The following is a 19,230-nucleotide window of genomic DNA, read 5'->3' on the forward strand; positions in this document are numbered from 1 at the left end:
GTGAGCCAAAGTGCTACCACACATAGTTCCTGTGTCCATCCTGACCTCATGGACCAAATGCCACTTACCTGCCCCTGGACTACTTTGAGAGAAAGGTGCCTGTGTTGTGCTTTTATGTTGTTGGTTTGGCAGCTTTACCTGTATCCTGATATATGTGGGTCACAGGAAACTGGAAATTCAACACAGATGAAGGCCAAAGGGAGTTCCCCAGCATGACAGTAAAGAGAAATGGAGCCTAGGATCTTAATCCCAGCACAGAGGACAACTGGTCCACCTTAGAGAAATGTCATTCTCCATGAGCAGTGTTCTGATATTCTTTGTTTTTTAAACTTAAAGCCATGATGCCCAACTGGGCTGACATGGATTCTTATCTGTCCTTAGCTTGCTTGGAACTGAAGGTATTTCTTCATGTGGGGCACCTAGCCAGTTGAGGTTTGTGGGTATGCTTTGACCTACTTCTGCAAGCCTGCTAACCTTGAAGGAAGGTGCTCTACCACTTTGAGCCACAGTGCCACTTCCAGTTTTCTGGTGGTTAATTGGAAAAAAGAGTCTCTCAGATTTTCCTGCCCAGGCCGACTTTGAACCATGATGCTCAGATCTCAGCCTCCTGAGTAGCTAGGATTACAAGTGTAAGCCACCAGCACCCAGCACAATAGCACATTTTTAATGATAGTAGATGGCAGAGACAAAGAGGAATAAGGCTTTAAGTCAGTGCATTTCACATTAATAGTCCATATGGTATTGAGAACACAGAATAGACAAAAACCACAATAGGTACTTTTTTTTTATTAGAAAGGTATTAACTGTCCTCACTAAAGAGCACAGAAGAAGATTAACTTTCAGTTCTAGGACAAATTCACAGTAAGAGATTAATCTTCAAAGGAAATTTGGGGAATTATGACAGTATTTCTAAAATTTGCCTCCCTTTACAGATTAACTCCTAGGGCAAGTCCTGGAAGGGGATTTTGATGACTTGACATTTCATATTTTAATTTTGATGGTATTCTAACAATTCACACAGCTTTCCAGAATTATTTGTATAGCCATTCTCTCTGGAGTGTTGCTGTGGGTTTTCCCTCTCAGGCTTGTCCTTGTAGCTCCAGTGATGGAGGACCAATCATGCCTTACTTCTACATATAGTTTCTCAAACTGGCTCCTCAAGCCCTTCCCAGGATTGTGGATCTTCTCAAATGATACCCAGAGATGGTAAGATGGAGAACACTAGCTCAGAGAAGTGATCCTCAAGGTGGGAGGAAGAGGAAGATGTATATGTATAGTTTCAGAAAAAATAAATAATATTTATCAATTTCACAATACAAACTGCTTGGAGTCAATTTTAGCAAAATAATTTCAGCTGATAGTAGCAGTTAATCAACTATAAATTCATTGTTGGGGTGTGTGTGTGTGTGTGTATGATTTCTGGATAAACATGATAGGAGAAACTAGTTCGAGGTAGAAGCATGCTGGCACATAGAAAATGTTAAGAAGAAACACGTGGCAGAGAGAAAGAATACTTTTTGAATTGGAGGATAAATTGTAAGTCAGAATTTGACATGGTCTTGTGGAACCCAAGGGGCCAATATGGGAGAAAGCCAAGTAGTCTGCAATCTTCTTGGCTTGTGGATAGAAACAAGTTGGTCCCATGTTTAATACTGAAAAATAAAGGAAAACAAAGTTGGTTTTGCTCCAATTCCCATCCACCAATACTGTCATCCTTCATGATGAAGTCCAGCTCTCCAGAGGGATTTCAGCATGGAGTCTTCTCTGCTAGGAGATAAATAAAGAGCGAGTGTTTTTACAAGGTAAGCTATCTCCATTTCTGCTCTCATCCCCAGAACACTTACTCTCAACATTTAAACAGACTTCCTTATAGATAGCCTTGAGTTGGGGTTGTCAGTGAAATACAGACAACAGAGAATGCTGAGGAAGGATGGTGCAGTCAGACTTCCAGACTCTGGAGATACCCAGGCCCACACTATAATAGTAAAATAGAGTTGAGGAAATGACATTTCTATTTTTTTATCCCTCCGCCCTTAAGTACTTCAGTTGGAATTTAGCAAGCCCCAGGCTTACTAGGCTGGCCCAATAACAAAGAGCCACACACACACCCTGCTATTTTTCATTGGTTATTTTTACGATAGAGCTTCAATTCTCTCACAGGTGCCAGCCTGAGACCTCCCTACTTTAGACTACCACGTCTAGCTTCTCTTAGCAGAGATGGTGTCTCTTGAACTTTGTTTCCCAGGCTGATTTGGTACCATGATCCTCCCAATCTCAGCCTTTCATATAGTTTGGGATGATAGAAGCACCCCACCATGGGTTGGGGAGGGGTCTTGGGCACTTTTCTTCCTGGGCTAGCCTTGAATAAAAATCTTCCTGTTCTCAAATTCCCAAGCAACTAGGATCATAGGCAAAACTCACCAGAACCCTGCCATCTTTCTCTTCCTTTCTTCCCTTCCCTTCTTTTCCTTCCCTTCCATTCTTCTCTTTCTCTTCTCTCTTTCTTCCTCTCCTCCTTCCCTTCCCTCCCCTTCATCCCCTTCCCTCTCATTCTCTTTCTTTCTGTCTGTCTCTCTTTGTTTCTCCAGTCAACTCAGGACATGGGTGCTGTCTGAGCTTTTTTTAACTCAGTTAGCTCTTCTACTTGACCAATACTGGCTTCTTGGGTAGTTTATTGGAGGTAAGAGTCTCATGGATTTTCTTGCTCAGTCTAGATTCAAACTGCGGTCCTCAGATCTCATTCTCTTGGGCTTAGATTACAGGTGTGAGTCATGGTGCCTGGCTGTACATACATAAAAAGCTCATCACCCCATAGTTTTTCACAGATCCAAAGAGGTGGTTTTTTTTTATTGCCAGTCCTGAGGCTTGAACTCAGGGCCTGGGCACTGGCCCTGAGCTTCTTTGGCTCAAGGCTAGTACTCTGCCACTTGAGCCACAGCACCACTTCTGGCTTTTTCTTTTATGTAGTACTGAAGAATGAAACCTAGGGCTTCATGCATGCTAAGGAAGTACTCTACCACTAAGTTACATTCCCAGCCCAAAGCCAAAGATCTTCTGATTACTGATTTTAGAAAACTTTATTTTGGCATTGCAAATCAGATTGAGTTGATTTGCATGTGAACCCAGGTGAAGCAAAAGTTACCTTGATCTCAAATTAAACTTAGGATAAATCCAAGTTGCTTACTATGCCTCTGAGCTGTGGCCTTGCCTACATGTCTTATTTCTATTCTCTGTGCTTTAACCTAGTCTGCTTTTGCCCTCCCACCCCCCACCCTCCCCGCCGAGAACATTCCTTACTTCCTTACTTGCTACTTATTGTTCTGGCTGTCTCCCCCTTGTCAACCACAATCTCCTGAGCAAGTCTCTCCTTTACCAAAGTAGCCCCTTTATTTCTCCTTTACCATACTAGCTCAATATAGTCTCAGGAATTATTCCTCTCCTTGCTTATGATCTATCTTCCTCTCCAGAACATATGTTTCCCATTATCTTTCTGTGTTAACTATAGTTAGTACAATGTCTGGCACCGTAAATATTTGTTAAATGAATGTTGATGAAAAGGACTTCTCCCCTTCACACAATTCATCCCTTTGGCAAATATAAAATTCATGAAAAAGTGATGCCAAAGTTCCTCAGATCATTCTTTTCATGCGTGAGACGCCTTCTCAGAGGGCCATCAAACCTGGCAGCAGAGTCCACTCTTTCCCAGTGCTTCTGGCCAGCATGTCACCTGTAGTTACTGCAGAGCTCCAATCTCTTTCAGCCTGGAGAGAAGTTCCCCATTCCGCTGCATAGCTTCTAGGTCACTGCATCCGCCGATACAATCATTACCAAAAAAGACCCGAGGAACCTGCAAAGCAATGGAGTCCAGGAGAGATAAGGAACTTAATGACTAGATTAGAATAAGTGATATTTTAATTCTTCTTTGCTTGGCCTATGACTACCCAACTTGCCAAAAGAATTTAACTGTATAGAAACATGTTTCAGGAGAGAATTTTGGTTGGCTATGGTAAGAGTATTCTGATTACATCCTGCAACTGGGACCCACACCTGAGACCTAGAACTAAGCCACAACACCCAAAGAGGCATTTATTTCTAACCACTGCCAGGGAAACATTTGCATTTGGTCACTTTCTGATTTTTAGGTCTGTGAGTTATTAAATATACTCACTTCTCACTACTTCTAAAATAGAGGTGAATTTGGTTCTCTACAGTGTACGGTGGTACATGAGTCTCCTTGATTAACCCCTGACCCATTGTAGGTTGTTCAAATGTTCTAGCTCTGGGACAAGGATATTTACCTTCTTTGGCTTTGCATTTGCAAGGGTGGGTGACCGAAGGCAAGCCAGACTGCCACAGGCATTATCCTTGCTAAACAGTCCCCTCTCCAGCCACACAGGGCCTACCCACTGTTAGTGCAGGCATCCATTCCAGAATCTCAGAGGGATTTTAGGCCCCCAGGGGAGGAGTATGCTCCTGCACTGTGGCCCAGGAAACTCCCAAGCCTAGGGTGTTCACAGGAAGGTGGGCTGGCCATGAGAAGGGCAGGTGTATCTCGTGGGCCATAGGAAGGCATCAGGCCCTTTCCCAGAACACTAGGGACTACCCGAGGAACCAGAAAGGGGAAAGGCAGAAAGCAGTGAGAATGCTTCAAAGCACTTGATTTTCTTTAGAAAGGCATCTTTCTTGAGCAAGATGAGAAAATGGACTGGATTACTGTGGTTGCATTCTAGTAGTATTGTATAAAGAAGGGAACCTGGATAGAAATGAACTTAAAAAATAAAGACTACAAAATCCTGTACTATCCACTCATAGTTCTTTCTTGTGATGAGAGAGAGAGAGAGAGAGAGACAGAGGGAGAGAGGGAGGGAGGGAGAGGGAGGGAGGGAGGGAGGGAGGGAGAGGGAGAGAGAGGGAGAGAGAGGGGGGAGAGAGAGAGAGAGGGAGAGAGAGGGAGAGAGAGAGAGAGAGAGAGAGAGAGAGAGAGAGAGAGAGAGAGAGAGAGAGAGAGATCACAGGACTCTTTTCTGGTGAGAAAGCCTGGTCATGGCCCTCTAGTCCGGGAAGATGCTATCTTCTTCATGCAGCTGGGCTGGGTGGGGCTTTTGCACATGGAAGTGCCAGCAGCACCACACTATTTTCATCAGTGAAGAGGCTGCAAGAAGATGAGGCAAGAAGCCTAGAATTTCTTCTGAATCCTAGCCAGCATTTAAGAAAAAGTAAAAAATAAAAATATAGCCAGGTGCCAGTGGCTCATAGCTGTAAGCCAAGCTACTAAGGAGGCTGGGATCTGAGTGTTGTGGTTTAAAACCAGCGTGGGCACTTAAGCCCATGGGTCTCTTATCTCCAATTAAACAGCAAAAAGCTGGAAGTGGAGCTGTGGCTCAAGTGGCCGAGCACTAGCTTTGAGCACAAAAGATCAGGGACAGCAGCAAGGCCCTGAGTTTAAGCTGCAGGACTGGGATACAAGAAACCACAAAACAAACAAGCAAACAATAACAGCCTCCTCTCTGCAACTCACAGTTTGGGGGACTTTCAGCTTCTATGTCCCCCCAAATACTTGACTGTGGTCAGTTGTAGTGGAAAGCAGTAGAGGAACCCAGTGAAATACTTTAAGTTACTGTATATTAATTGTACAAAGGGGTTTCATTGTAATATTTCTAGCCATGCTTTGATCGAATTCACTCCCTCGATTGATTTTTTCTTACCCTTTTTTTTCAGTTTGATTTCATTGTTTTATTTCCACATGTACCTATAAAGTACTTCCATCACAATCACCCTCTCCACCCACCACCCTCTCCTTTTGTCGTCCCCTCCCATGGTCCTAATTAGTTCTACCACATAGTCCTGCTGTTGAGAGTGGCTGAGTTAAATGAAGATGATCTGAACTTTCAAGAAGGAAGCCAGAGGTCGTTCATTTTTCAATGTCTATATTTCCAAAAAGACTAACAATCTTGGCTATTTTTCAGGCTGCCACACCTTCACCAAGGTGTTGACCTCAGAGTCTGAGTTACTGTGGCTGGCTAGAAAGCACCCATGGAGAGTCAAAGGGCCCCCTCCTGGGCATGGTTCCCCCCACTGGAGTGAGCTTCAGAGTCCTGGGACGGGTTCTCAAATGCAGATGTGCGCTGTGCTCTCCCCTCCATTCAGCTCTGAGTCAGGAGTTTGGACATCTAACCAGTTCCAGGTGCGGCTGCTACGCTGCTGTGGCTGTTGATGGCATTTTAGACGGCCAGGCCGTTTATTTTTCCCATAGCCCTACAGCTCCTTCCAGCCAAGGCAGACCCAGAAACATGAGCAGGTGGTCCCCGGAGTACAGATTTGTGCGCCAGCTGGCAAAGGAACTGGTTCACCTTAGAGCAGAAAAGGCACTTTGCGCTCCCACCCGCCCTGTAGCATGGACTGCAGCAAAGCAGCCTTCCATCCCCTCACTAAACCACACTCTGAAGGGGCCAACTACCGGGCTGAGGCAAAGAAACAGGAAATGTTGAGGCACTGGTGGTGATACAACCAGGAACAGGAAACCTTTTCTGCCACTATCACCTCAGGCCCCTGTTTGCTACAGCCCGAGGGGAAAGAGCTGTTACTGTAAGAACCACTCCTGTTATTCTGAGCCTGGCTTCCCCTGGGGTCGATTTTCCTAGCCTCAGCAAAGCAGCAACCTCAGTGCTTCACGTTAGTCATACACAGCTGCTCCAACTTACATACCAACACCCTCCCTCAGCTGCCTCCCTGTCCCCTGACTTACTGCTACAGCTGCTCAATGACTCCCACTTTCAACCCCACCCTGGCCCTCACCTATAATCTCTTCCCACAGCGTCCAAACTGAATCAGACCCAGGACATTTCTAGCACAGGACCTCTGTACTTGCTGCTCCCACTGCCCGGCACATTTTACCTCCAAATTCATGCATTCTTTTTTCCTTTGCCTCCTATAGGGGCCTACTCAAATAGTTCCTTATCAGTGAGGCCTTGAGGGATACATCTTACTGTTTACTCCCCATATCCTATTTCTTTTTTTTTTTTTTTTTTGGCCAGTCCTGGGCCCTGGACTCAGGGCCTGAGCACTGTCCCTGGCTGCTTCCCGCTCAAGGCTAGCACTCTGCCACTTGAGTCACAGCACCGCTTCTGGCCGTTTTCTGTATATGTGGTGCTGGGGAATCGAACCTAGGGCCTCGTGTATCCGAGGCAGGCACTCTTGCCACTAGGCTATATCCCCAGCCCCCATATCCTATTTCTTACTTAATTTCCTTTTTCTTTGTCAGTCACGGGGCTTAAACTCAGAGCGTGGGGGCTGTCTCTGAACCTTTCTGCTCAAGGCTAGCACTCTACCACTTTGAGCCACAGCGCTACTTCTGGTTTCTAGTGGTTAATTGGAGATAAGAGTCTCATAGACGTTCTTACCTCGGCTGGCTTCAAACCCTGATCCTCAGATCTCAGCTAGGATTACAGGCCTGAGCCACCAGCATCGTGGCTCCCTACGTAATTTTCTTCTTGATACATATTACTTCCCACTTCCTAGTATATTACTTATTGTATTTATTGTTTCATTCATAAGAGTGTCAGTGTGAAAAACGTGTTGTGTAGAAAAATGCTTGCTACTGTGTAGGTACTTAAAAATAAGTCATCCTTTTGGAGGTGAAGGAAAAATCAACTTTCCCAGACAAAACTGGAGTGAATGTGTTCTACTAGACTTGCTTCAAAAGAGTTATTTAGGGCAAAGAAGAAATGATACAGGATAGAACCTCAGTTCTCTTGGAGAAAGGAAGAGCAAGAGAGAATAATAACGAAGGCACTGACCTAGGAGCTGTGTTCACAGGCTTTCCTTAATGGCGTAAGTCCGTGTTGAGTCCTACTGAACTCCTAGTGTATACACAGATCTGTAGTGGGCTACAGACCATTATGGCAACTACCCTCCTATGCCTTTCTTTATCTCTTTGCAACACTTCACCATGGAGGACCAGGAAGCAAACCATGCTGAAGGGTTTGTTCTTCCACTTAAAGGAATGCATTTGGGCAGTAGAACTTGTGGAAAAATTTTACTTTAATCTAAAATTGACTTAAAAGGCAATGACAAAAATGTTGTTGCTTTACAAACAAATGTTAAAAATGTTAACTAAATGGAGGAAGTTTGCTTTCTTTGCTAGAAAACAGATGCTGTCAGTCTGAGCCCTTTTCTAAACTTCGTGATAAACTGGAAGCACTCAGCAGCTTCCAGAATACTTGGCATGTGGATACTTTCAAAAGCTCCACGGGTGATTCCATTGGCCAGCAAACTGTGGGAGCCAGTGGGCTGGGGGATCCCTGGTGGGAGGCAGAGCAGGGGCCCAGCGTGATGGTTGCAGTACCTTTTCCTTCGCAGGCCCTAGAACCCGTACAGCAAGTCCACAAAGCAATTTGCCTGCCGTGCTCTGCTCCAGGCCTGCAGCCCACAGCCTGTGCGTGTCCTGTGTGCTCATTTCTGATTGGACCGAAGAGGAGAGACTATGCCCAATGCTTTCCACCCCAAACACCGAGAAACCCTGAACGTCAAGCTAAAGCTGAGATAAGATACTTGTGGCTTCCAACTCTGTGTCCTGGGATGTGTCTTCTGAAAAGGAATTCCACCTGTGCTCGTGGAATCCCATCCTTCCAGGTTCACAAACAGCCTGGCCAGGCGTCCCACAGAAGCCCAGGCTGTTAAGGGAAGAGGAAGTGTGGGGGATGGGACAGTGAACATCTCTCAGACAGAAGTGAGTGCTTCTCAGAGGGCTCCACAGTATATTGTGGGAAGGGTGACTTGAAGGTCAGCCATTCTAGTTTTGTGGCTGGGGTCCTTGAGGATTCCACAGCAGGGGGATACATACAGCAATTCATTGTGAAAGCTGGCTCCCAAACTGGCAGGCCTTGTAAACATCCTACAATTATATAGAATAAAGGGCAAATAAGGGGAGGGGTGGACTTTTCAAGTGGGAGGAGTAAGATAAGGATGAGCAACACATAAAGGGTAAGGATAAAGAAAGCCTGCAGAAAAGATGCAAAGATAAGGCCTTTTTGGCCCCTTGAACTAGATGAAAGGAAGGGCATGATTCCATGCTGGCCTGAAAGGAAATGTGCAGCTCCTGTCAGGCCTTTCCACCCCGCTTCGTGCCCGGCCAGCTCAAAGCTGTCCATCAGTGCTTACACAAAGCCTCCTGCTTGGGTGCTCGGCTCGCAGGCCCACTAACCTGACAGCACACACTCACTGGGCTCTCTCCTGCTCTCTCAGACAGCCCTGCTGGCTGCCACCCAGCTGCCCATCAAGTGACAGGCCCCTCCCCACCCCCCAACAAAGCCCTCAGGATGTCCTGGAGGACAGGGCCCTGGTGGCGGCCCAGAAAAGACACAGGCGCGCATTCACAGTCCTGGGCAGAACAAGAAACGTGGGTACGCCTTTGTGCAGGAGGTCACGCAAAGCTCACTCACCGTCCTGGCGCCTGTGAGCTGCTGCAGATAATCTTGAATCTCGCTCATGTTGCTGGTGGCTGTGATATCCACAAATTCTAGGAGCCCTTGTTTGAAGGGCAACTGATGGAGGATGTCTCTGGTCTTTCTGCAGTAGGGGCACTCGGGCTTCATGAACACAACCACCTTCCCAGGATGGATTTTGCTGTTCACAAACTCTTGAGCCATGCTGACAGGCTGCGTCTTCTCCGGGGGAGGAATCCGGGTTGCAGGTATCGCTGGCCTGGCGGGCTGACGGCAGACAGCTGGCTCTCATTTAATAAGGAACCTCCTTGGAGGAGGAGTTAGCCTCGGAGCGTGCTTGGGTTTTAAAGGGACAGTCACAAAGTCCTTTCCTTCCAGTGTGATTCACTAGATAGGCGTGCCTGTGCAGACACACCTGCTGTTTAATCAGTGATAGTAATGGCCAGGCTGGCTTGGTGTTCCCTCTCCCAATCAGAAGCACTTGCCCTTTGGCTTGGTTTGGAATTAAGTCACCTCTGGGGAAGCATGGGGTAGACAGGCCAGGCTCAGGAAGGACTCCAGGAGATAGTGACCTCTTAGAGCAATAAATAATTTGTTTTCCCTCTGGGAGACGTGATTGGCTTCTAAAAATATAGACACAAGCAACAGAAAGCCTTGGCATCTCTTCAGAGCAAGCGGAGGGAAGTGGTGAATTGGCACTGCGTGTAGTCATTCCCAGGGTGCTTTGCTTCGCCCATGCAGTGGGTGTTTGTAGATGGTAATAATATTCATAGAATCCATTCTTAGACTTTAAAACATAAGAATCTGGACTTGTAACTTCTCTGTCAAGTCAGGTGGGCCAATGCTAAGTTGGCTTTCAGTGACAACTGTTATGACTGACTTGTGTTCTTTCCCTTTTGAGCAGGGCAGATCTAGCCTTAGGTTTGCCACTGGCCCTACTTCCTGGCAGGATATGCCTTTACCACCTCTGCTTCATTCTGAAAGCATTTGACTTTGTGACTCCTTGAAGGACAAGAATTCCCATACAACCTCTGACTTCCAACTTAAGATAGAATTGAGGGAGTTTTCTGTGGGACTCTGTGATCCTTTGCTTCCACCGCAGCTGAGCAGAAGTAGTGTGATGATTTGGCTACTATCTTCAGGTGTTATAAGACAAAAGGCAGGGGCTGTAGGACTAGAGCCAAAAAAAAAAAAAAATTCTGGGCTCCCATTCTCCCTAGCATGTAGTTCAGCCCCTCCTCCTGTGTACTTAAGTTCGATGAACAAATAGAACAAAACTCATATCTCTTTGAAATCATCTCTTTCCGCAGATAATTTTATACTGAAACCTGAGTATCTTTCAAAGATTGGGATGCGGAGACCAAAAGAGAGCCTCATGGTTATGCCTGTGAAAGCTCGGGTGTATTGTGGTAGTGATAACAGAAGAAAACTCCTAGAAACAGGTTTGTTTTTTTTAAATATTGTAAAGGTGGTATATAGAGTGGTTACAGTTACATAGTCAAGTAATGAGTATATTTCTTTTTTAAATTTTATTTCTTTATTGTCAAAGTGATGTATAGAGGGGTTACAGTTTCATGCATAAGGCAGTGAGTACATTTCCTATCCAACTTGTTACCTCCTCCCTCACTTTTCCCCCGCCTTTCGCCTTCCCTATTTCCCTCCCCCACCATGAGCTGTACAGTTGGTTTATACCATATAGTTTTATAAGTATTGCTATTGCAATCGTTTGTCTTTTTATCCTTTGTCTCTCCATTTTGATATTCCCTTTTCCTTGCTTAGTTCCAATACACGTATATATAGTATCCAGGGCACTAAAATCAGTTACAGTGGCATCAGGGGTAAAACCACGGGAAAGAAAGACAAAAGAAAAAGGGCATAATTTCACATGGCATATTGAAAATAAAAACAGCAATGATAAACCACTTTTTTCCATAACTTGGAGTTCATTTCTCTTAGCATCATCTTATGTGTTCATTTGGACATAGCTATTGAGCTATTGTGATCTTCTGCTAGGATTATCCTAGACATGAGACCTAAAAAGAGATTTCTTTGAAGAGGAAATGAGAATAGCCAAGAGACACATGAAGAAGTGCTCTACATCACTGGCCATAAAAGAAATGCAATCAAAATAACACTGAGATTCCACTGAGATTCCACCTTATCCCAGTAAGAATGTTCATTATCAAGAAAACTAATAATAACAAATGCTGGAGGGGTTGTGGCCAAAAGGGAACCCTACTACACTGTTGGTGAGAATGTAAACTTGTTCAACCACTCTGGAAAGCAGTATGGAAATTCCTCTAAAGGCTAAACATAGAGCTTCCTTATACCCCAGCAGCTCCATTTTTGGACATCTACCCAAAAGATTACAAGCAAGACCACACTAAAGCCACCAGCACAACTATGTTCATTGCAGCACAATTTGTCACAGCTAAAATGTGGAACCAACCCAGATGCTCCTCAGTAGATGAGTGGATCAAGAAAATATGGTACCTATACACAATGGAATTCTATGGCTCTATCAGAAAGAATGGCATTGCCCCTTTTGTAAGGAAATGGAAGGACTTGGAAAAAATTATACTAAGTGAAGTGAGCCAGACCCAAAGAAACATAGACTCTGGTTTCCCCCATTGGGAATAATTAGTACATTTCTTTTTGAACAGTCTAACCCCCTCCCTCATTTTCTCCATTTCCTCCCACTGGCCCACTCCCTCCCAAGTTGTATAGTCCATTTCCAACATGGTGTCTAGTGAGTATCACCACTGAATTGGTCCACCCTTCATCCCACCATTTCTGTGCTTCTCCTTCCCCTCCCCAAATCAGATATACTTATATACAAAGGGTACAGAAAGAAAAAAAAAAAACCAGCAACTAAACGGAATAAACCAAAGGGGTTGGGCGAAGAACTGAAAACAGAACAAATAAAAAAAAAAACAACAAAAAACCCTCTTGTTTCCATTTCTTGGAGTTCATTACAAAAAGCACAAATTTTTATGGTCATATTCACATAGCTCCTTTGGTCTCACTGTGAAAGTTTAGAGTGCTGTTTAATTAGTCTTGCTCAAGTGTAATTTTTTTTTGTCTTTTGCTATCCTTTGGGTACGTGTAGATAGGCACATTCTAATTATTATTACAAATGAGGGAAATGATGCAGCCTATTTTTTTTCAGGTCTGGATTACTTTGCTTAATATAATTTTTTCCAAGCCTTTCCATTTCCTTTCAAATTGGGGCAATGTCATTCTTTCTGATGGAAACATAGAATTCCATTATGTATATATAACACATTTTCTTGATCCATTCATCTACTGAAAGGCATCTGCGTTGATTCCATATCTTGGGTATGGTAAACAATGCTGCAGTGAACATTGTTAGGAAAATGGACAAGAAAGGAAAGAAAACAGGCGTGACTCAGTCTTCCACAAGAGAGGAGTGTTTATTGGGATATAATAGTGAGGGACACAGCCTTCCTGCAGGCTTGGAGACTGTGCCAAGAAATGGGCTCAGCAATGGCAGTTTAGGGGATCTTAGCAAGGAGACAGAGGTTAATGAAAAAGCCAGTAGGTCTAGGGAGGTGGGAGGGCTTTTCGCTTGGGCCCAGCATGGAATGTTTGCAGCCACGTTTAGATAGATTGCCCTGCAGGCGTCAGGCAGTCTGCATTTGACTTTGGTGGCTTTCCTGATATCAGTGTGCACCTGGGAAAACTGGGTAAGGGGGTCAATCATTCAGGTAAGTGCCCAGGTGTGGGATTACTGAGTCATAGAGAAGCTCTATGTAGAAACATTTAATTTTCCTGTCAATCTAATTCATGCTAAAATTAAAGTAGCAAAATGATCATCAAATGGCCAGATTCTGGGCAACAGAGGAAGCTAGAGAGAACAAACAAGAAATGTAGCAGGGCTGGGAGGAAGAGGCAGGTAACTGGTCTACCTTTGGGCTCAATGTTTCCTCCAGACCAAGCTCTTTCTTTCTCTTCCTTTCATTTTAGACCCCTTTCACTAGTCTCCTCCCAGAGGCCTGCCTGAGGTCCTAACAGCTCCCTCTTATTCTCAAGACCCAGAGTTCTAGGGCTGGGGATATGGCCTGGTGGCAAGAGTGCTTGCCTTGTATACATGAAGACCTGGGTTCAATTCCCCAGTACCACATATACCAGAAGTGGTGCTGTGGCTCAAGTGGCAGAGTGCTAGCCTTGAGCAAAAAGAAGCCAGGGACAGTGCTCATGTATCCAGGACTCATGTATCTCTGTTTTCCTTCCATCTCTACTCAGAATGTGTTCAATTCACTTTGTTGTTAAAAGCCACCACTACTGTCTTCCATTTCTTGCTATTCTGCCTCTGCCTCTTTCTGACACTTGGTGTTTGCAGTTTGGAATAGTTTTCACTCACCTACTCTTCTTTCCTCTCCTTGTAATCTGACCTCCTTATCAGCCACTCCTCTGCATTGCTAAATCACCCTCTAGCTAGCCAGCATGACTGGGTTTAACCCAGAAGCCTGGGTGTGGAGCCTTTGGGGAATGAGTGTTTTTTATCTCCCAAAGGATTGGTTACACAGGGATGTGTACCCACACAACCTGCAAGTAGATTGAGGATATTTTTCTGTAGGACTGTGACCCTCTGTTCTTTCTGCTTGTGAATGGAGGTAGTGGAACTACCCCAGCTACTTTATTCACCTTATTGTTAGGACAGACCCTAGACACAGAGGACCTCTATTGTCTACCTTGCAGCTCAGCCTCAGAGACTGCTGTCTGATGTCATGAGACAGATGGTCACAAGGCTCAGGCAGAAGAAGATGTTTGCGTGGGACACAGTGTGAGACATGGGAGATAAACAGATGACATGGCAAAGAGGGAGTGTGCTATTTCTCAGGAAATGCCAAGGCTTCAGTCAGTGAAAAATCCAAGCCCAGGATGCTCTGCTCTACTGGCATGCAGGCTTGTGGCTTTGGCCGAGCTCAGCAGAGACCACAGGCATTTGAGTGGGGAGTGAAGTGTAGGCTGCTGACAGGCCTGTCCTCAAGATCTGTGGAAAGAAGAGGGCATGCGTACGTGGGGAAGAGCACATGTGGGCTCTCCGTGCGGCCTTGTGAGGACCCCTTCTGCTGGGTCCTTCCTGCAGCAGTGGGAAGTGAGGGTATTTCTTTAGGGGAGAGGCAGGTCTGGCATGCAGCTGGTTGGCAGCAAGCTAGTGATGGATGGGAGTGATGTTGCTGTTACCATGATCTCACTTGTACTCACAGGCTGACAAGGACTGCAAAAATTTGGCTACAAAAGAGTATTTCTCAAGCTTTTCTCATAGTTGTTTGCATTCCAGGATTTGACATTGTTGATCATTGTTCCCTTCCAGAAGCCCACTTTTCCTCAATGCCAATCGCAGCTGGATCATTTGGTTCTCTCTGTATCTGGATCATCTGTCACTGTGTCTCTTGGAATAATTTTTTCATACATATTTGGTGTTTCCTGAAGCTGGCAACTCTCACACTGTGCGCATGCTCCCCCCATCCAAAGATCTTATCTCCACATGTTAGCCCAGCCATCATCTTTTTGCCAACAAGCATCATATTCAGTTTTCTTGTCTGGGCCTCTCTTTTTCAAGCCTCCCACGAGTACATCGCCTGCTGAGAACACTCACCTGGAGCTTCCTCAAGTCTCCCGGCCGCCCAGGACCACACTGAAGTCCTCCTCCCCTCTCCCCGCTCCTAATCCCCGTCCTGCATGTATCATCAGCCATCCTGTTGGCTAGCAATCTTTACTATCTTCTGCGTTTACAGCATGGCCAAGCCCTCCCAGGTTTGCCTCGTAGGTCTCACCTCTGCCCGAATGGCTGGCTGTCCCTGTGGGTCCTGCCCTGACTCAATCTCACGGGCACCTCACCCCAGTTCACCCCGCCCACTCCACCCAGCTGCAAATGCTGCCAAGTTCTCTTTTTTTCTTAAAAGACATCCATGTTTCTTTAGGATCAATTCCAGATTCCCCAGAGGGATGTGACCCTCTATGATGAGTCCTTCCAGTGTCCTTTGCTACACTCCAGCTCTTTCCCCCGTATCTCCTTTCCCCCAGTTGAATGGACTCTGCTATGATCAAACTTATGCCTCTTACATCTTCACCGAGTGTGACCTGCTACCTCAGGCCTGGGATGGGTAGCTACTTCTGGGTAGCTAAGTCATGCTACTCCAACAGGAACAAACCCAGGCTCTGGGCTTGCCTCTCAAAGTACCACAGATCATGTGCCTCTTTTCTACATAGCCCTGACTCATCACATGTTGTTCATCCAAATTCACTTTCTGCCATCTACAGTGATTTCCTTGAGTAAAGGGTCAAATGGTTTAACCCCTTCATTATCAGAGTCCAGGAGATGATCTGGTAGACACAGGTCCTGATCTTTCTACCCATGCAGCCATCCAATGAACATTTATTAATCAGCCATTCTGGCCAGACAGATGCATGTTCAAGGAACGCCCCAGTGCTTAGAAAGTTTTACTATAATGAGGGATACAGATGTGGAAAATGGATGCCAGGTGCTATAGTAGAGCCACATATAAGTCTCCAGTGCAAATGGCCAATTCACCTTAAAGGTAGTTAAGGAAAGGATTCATAACAAAGAGAGGCGAATCCTGAGCCATAGGAAGTACGTTTAAGCATGGACAGATTTGCAGTTCAACATCCAGTCAGCTAAGGACTGTGTCACATCTTCCAAGTTATACAGTGAGTTGTTAAGTACTATTTGATCACAGAAGAGGTTAGTGACAGGAAGGCTTTGAGGCAGGCAAACCTTTCAGGGTACCTCCAAGTTCATGCTAATGCCAGTCTTGGCTCCTCAAAGGCTGAACAGGAACAAAGCGACCACTCAGGAGGTGGTAGGCTGCCATTGCTCTGAGCTGCCCTCCAGACTTCCCAGTCACCACTGCCCTTGGCCTGCTGATTCACCACAGACTACAAAGGGGTCTGGGTGGCTGCTGTCAGAAGTCTTTTACAAACTTGGACCTGTGAAGATTCTGGCGTGTGGCTGTGCTGTTGTTTCAGAGTCTGATCCTGTTTGAAGTGTTCTGTGGCCTTCCCCAGTTATAACCTCAAAGGACCATTGGCTCTAAGATTTTCTCTAGACACGCTGTTTCATACTCCCTTTTTACTTCTTCATAGGCTTCTTAGTGCTGAGCTTAGAAACAATGGTGACAATTCATTTACTATGTACTGACTATGTGCTAGAATCAGAGCTGGGAGCAATATATAGGTCATTTCTAAGCCTCACCACAACTTTAAATGATGGATATCATTGAATCCCAAACTGAGTAGAGGAATAAGGAAATGACCTCTAATGCATAAGACATGAAGTCAGCTAAGACCAGGAATATCAAGTGCTTCCCAGCAGCCTCTTCCTGTACTGCTATTAGTACACAGCTATTGCCACAAGTTCTAAGTTCCAGGTACAGTTCAGACGTAGAGTTTGGGCAACAAAAACGGATGACCTAAAAATCCTTTGGTCCTATTGAGGTTTCTTACTCCCATTTAACTTCAGGGTTGTATCCAAGGCCTTTCCAGGTATTTCAGCACACCTAGGTATTATTCTTGTCTTTGAGTCTATGGGAAGGACGACTCCCTAACATAATCATGTCAGGTAAATCGAAGGAACCCTTCTACGGTGAGAATCTCTTATTAGGGGCACCAAGGGAGAAACAAATTTCCTCTCCCTCCTTGCCCAGTGCTTGATGCCTAGGAAAGCTAGCTTGTCACATAACACCAATCCCCTTCCTGTGAGGCCCAGTCAGTAGATGTCAGAGACTCTCATCCTAAAGGGCCATCTTTGCCCAGAAAGCTGAGTTAGAGTCAACTTACATAGGAGATGGTAATCACTGACCAATGGGCAGCTTCCGACAGGTAGGGGTTTGTCGCCAAAGATGTACATAAGCTCCTAAACAAAGTCATGAGTCACTAGGTATTTGTTTAAATTTAATTTTATTATCAAGGTAATGTGCAGAGGGGGAGGCATTAGATCTTAAAACCAGATCATTATTTGATCTTGTCTTTGATTGGTTTATTCACATGCAGTGCTGGACACCCTATGGATGGACAGGCCAGACGGGGAGCTGCCCCACGCCTTCTTGCTCATCCTCACATTCAAGTAGGGAATGAAAACACTTATCACCTGATATTGTGAAAGAGGAGGGTCAGTAAAGTCAAATAGGTATTGAGCAAGGAGATCTGTTCTCAAGATTCGAGACTGATGCCCGTCTTCTTTGATATGAATTGTGGGGATAGAAATGGTTAATGTCTCCTTTGGACTGTGGCTTTCTAAAGAGTTTTAAGGTAATTTGGGGAAAAACACATAGTTTTAGATTTCAGAATAATATCCGAATAGGCAGAATACCCCAGATTTTGCAGCCAGACTCTAATCAATTTTATCATTCAGGGGATTTCTGGCAGAAAGTGACAAAACTCCCGATTAAAAATAGTTTTTATCAGAAGGGTTCATTTTTTTGTTGTTGTTGTTGTTGTTTTTTTGGCTAGTCCTGGGCCTTGGACTCAGGGACTGAGCACTGTCCCTGGCTTCTTCCCGCTCAAGGCTAGCACTCTGCCACTTGAGCCACAGCGCCGCTTCTGGCCGTTTTCTGTATATGTGGTGCTGGGGAATCGAACCTAGGGCCTCGTGTATCCGAGGCAGGCACTCTTGCCACTAGGCTATATCCCCAGCCCAGAAGGGTTCATTTTCATATCTATAGGGAAATGCAGTAGTAGGAAGTTGGCTCAAGGGTTCCATGATCTTAGCTTCAGGACAGGTGTCTCTAAGATTCTCTCTTTCTGTCTCTTTCTGTCTCTCTGTGTCTCTGTCTCTGTCTCTCTGTCTGTCTGTCTGTCTGTCTCTGTCTCTGTCTCTGTCTCTGTCTCTCTCTCTGTCTCTCTCTCTCTCTCTGCCTGTTTCCCTGTGCTGGTCCAGGGGCTTAAATTCAGGGCCTGGGTACCATCCCTAAGCATTTTTGGTCAAGGCTAGCACTCTACCACTCGAGCCACAGTCCCACTTCTGGCTTTTTGGTGGGTAACTGGAGATAAGAGTCCCACAGCCTTTCCTGTCTGAGCTGGCTTTGAATCACAATGCTCAGATCTCAAACTCCTAAACATCTAGGATAGTAAGTATGAGTTGCCTGGCACCTGGCCTTCTAAGCTTCTCTTGATCCTTCCTCATGGTTGCAAGTTGGCGTCCGCAGAGCCACACACCTGGGCTTCACACAATCTGTTCTCATCTAGGAGATGGAAATGGCACAAGCAGGCAATCATCCTTACATGATTTTCTTCCTTTCTGCTTCTCCAGTGGGAACTGGCTCATGTCTTCACCCTAGAATCAGTTTCTGCTCCCTACTCATCTTGTTGTGTGTCTTTTTCCTGAATTTTCCCTTAAGAAGAGAAAACAAGGCTCTTGGGCAATTAGCTACATGTGGAATTCAGATTTCATTGTCTGCCATATGCTTTAAGGTGGGAAGAACTCTGTTTTTCACTGGTGCGTCCTTCCCAAGGGGATTACATCAGAAGCAAAGGCGTTTTCTGTATACTCATTCTGTCACTGTTATTATGATGCCCTTGTTTCTGAGAACAGAAATCCCAACTTAAATCGACAAAACAAAATAGCTAAATAAGCCACAAGTCTGACACTGGGCTGGCTTGAGGCCCAGCTGCAGCTTAGTTTCCCATCACTTCCTTGGGATTGCATTCATCCGGGGCCTGATCCTAGAATGCCTCCTCTCTGTGGAGAATCATACCCAGAGGAAGTGAGAAAAGAATTCTCAAGTTGTCCCATAGCACA

The 19,230-nt window shown here is 45.4% G+C and overlaps 1 protein-coding gene across 2 annotated transcripts; it reads right to left on the minus strand.

Moving 5' to 3' along the window:
• Positions 1–766: 766 nt before the first annotated feature.
• Positions 767–9,731, minus strand: Glrx (glutaredoxin). 2 transcript variants are annotated; one of them, XM_048331435.1, is made up of 3 exons: positions 9,441–9,731; positions 3,728–3,847; positions 767–1,767 (listed from the first exon to the last, which is right to left on the minus strand). In XM_048331435.1, the coding sequence occupies exons 1-2, from the start codon at positions 9,645–9,647 to the stop codon at positions 3,734–3,736; spliced, it is 321 nt and encodes a 106-aa protein (XP_048187392.1). In that variant the 5' UTR covers positions 9,648–9,731; the 3' UTR covers positions 767–1,767; positions 3,728–3,733. The 2 variants fall into 2 exon arrangements, with proteins under 2 accessions (XP_048187392.1, XP_048187391.1); XM_048331434.1 differs by having other exon boundaries at positions 767–1,764; positions 9,441–9,729.
• Positions 9,732–19,230: the final 9,499 nt, after the last annotated feature.

This window comes from Perognathus longimembris, chromosome 22 (genome assembly GCF_023159225.1).
Source record: "Perognathus longimembris pacificus isolate PPM17 chromosome 22, ASM2315922v1, whole genome shotgun sequence".
Classification (NCBI taxonomy): Eukaryota; Metazoa; Chordata; class Mammalia; order Rodentia; family Heteromyidae; genus Perognathus; species Perognathus longimembris.

Coding starts and splice junctions, on each gene's coding strand:
- Glrx (XM_048331435.1), bottom strand. CDS start 9,647: ATGGCTCAAGAGTTTGTGAACAGCAAAATCCATCCTGGGAAGGTGGTT. Junction 3,848..9,440: donor AGCTCACAGGCGCCAGGACG/GTGAGTGAGCTT, acceptor ATTGCTTTGCAG/GTTCCTCGGGTCTTTTTTGG.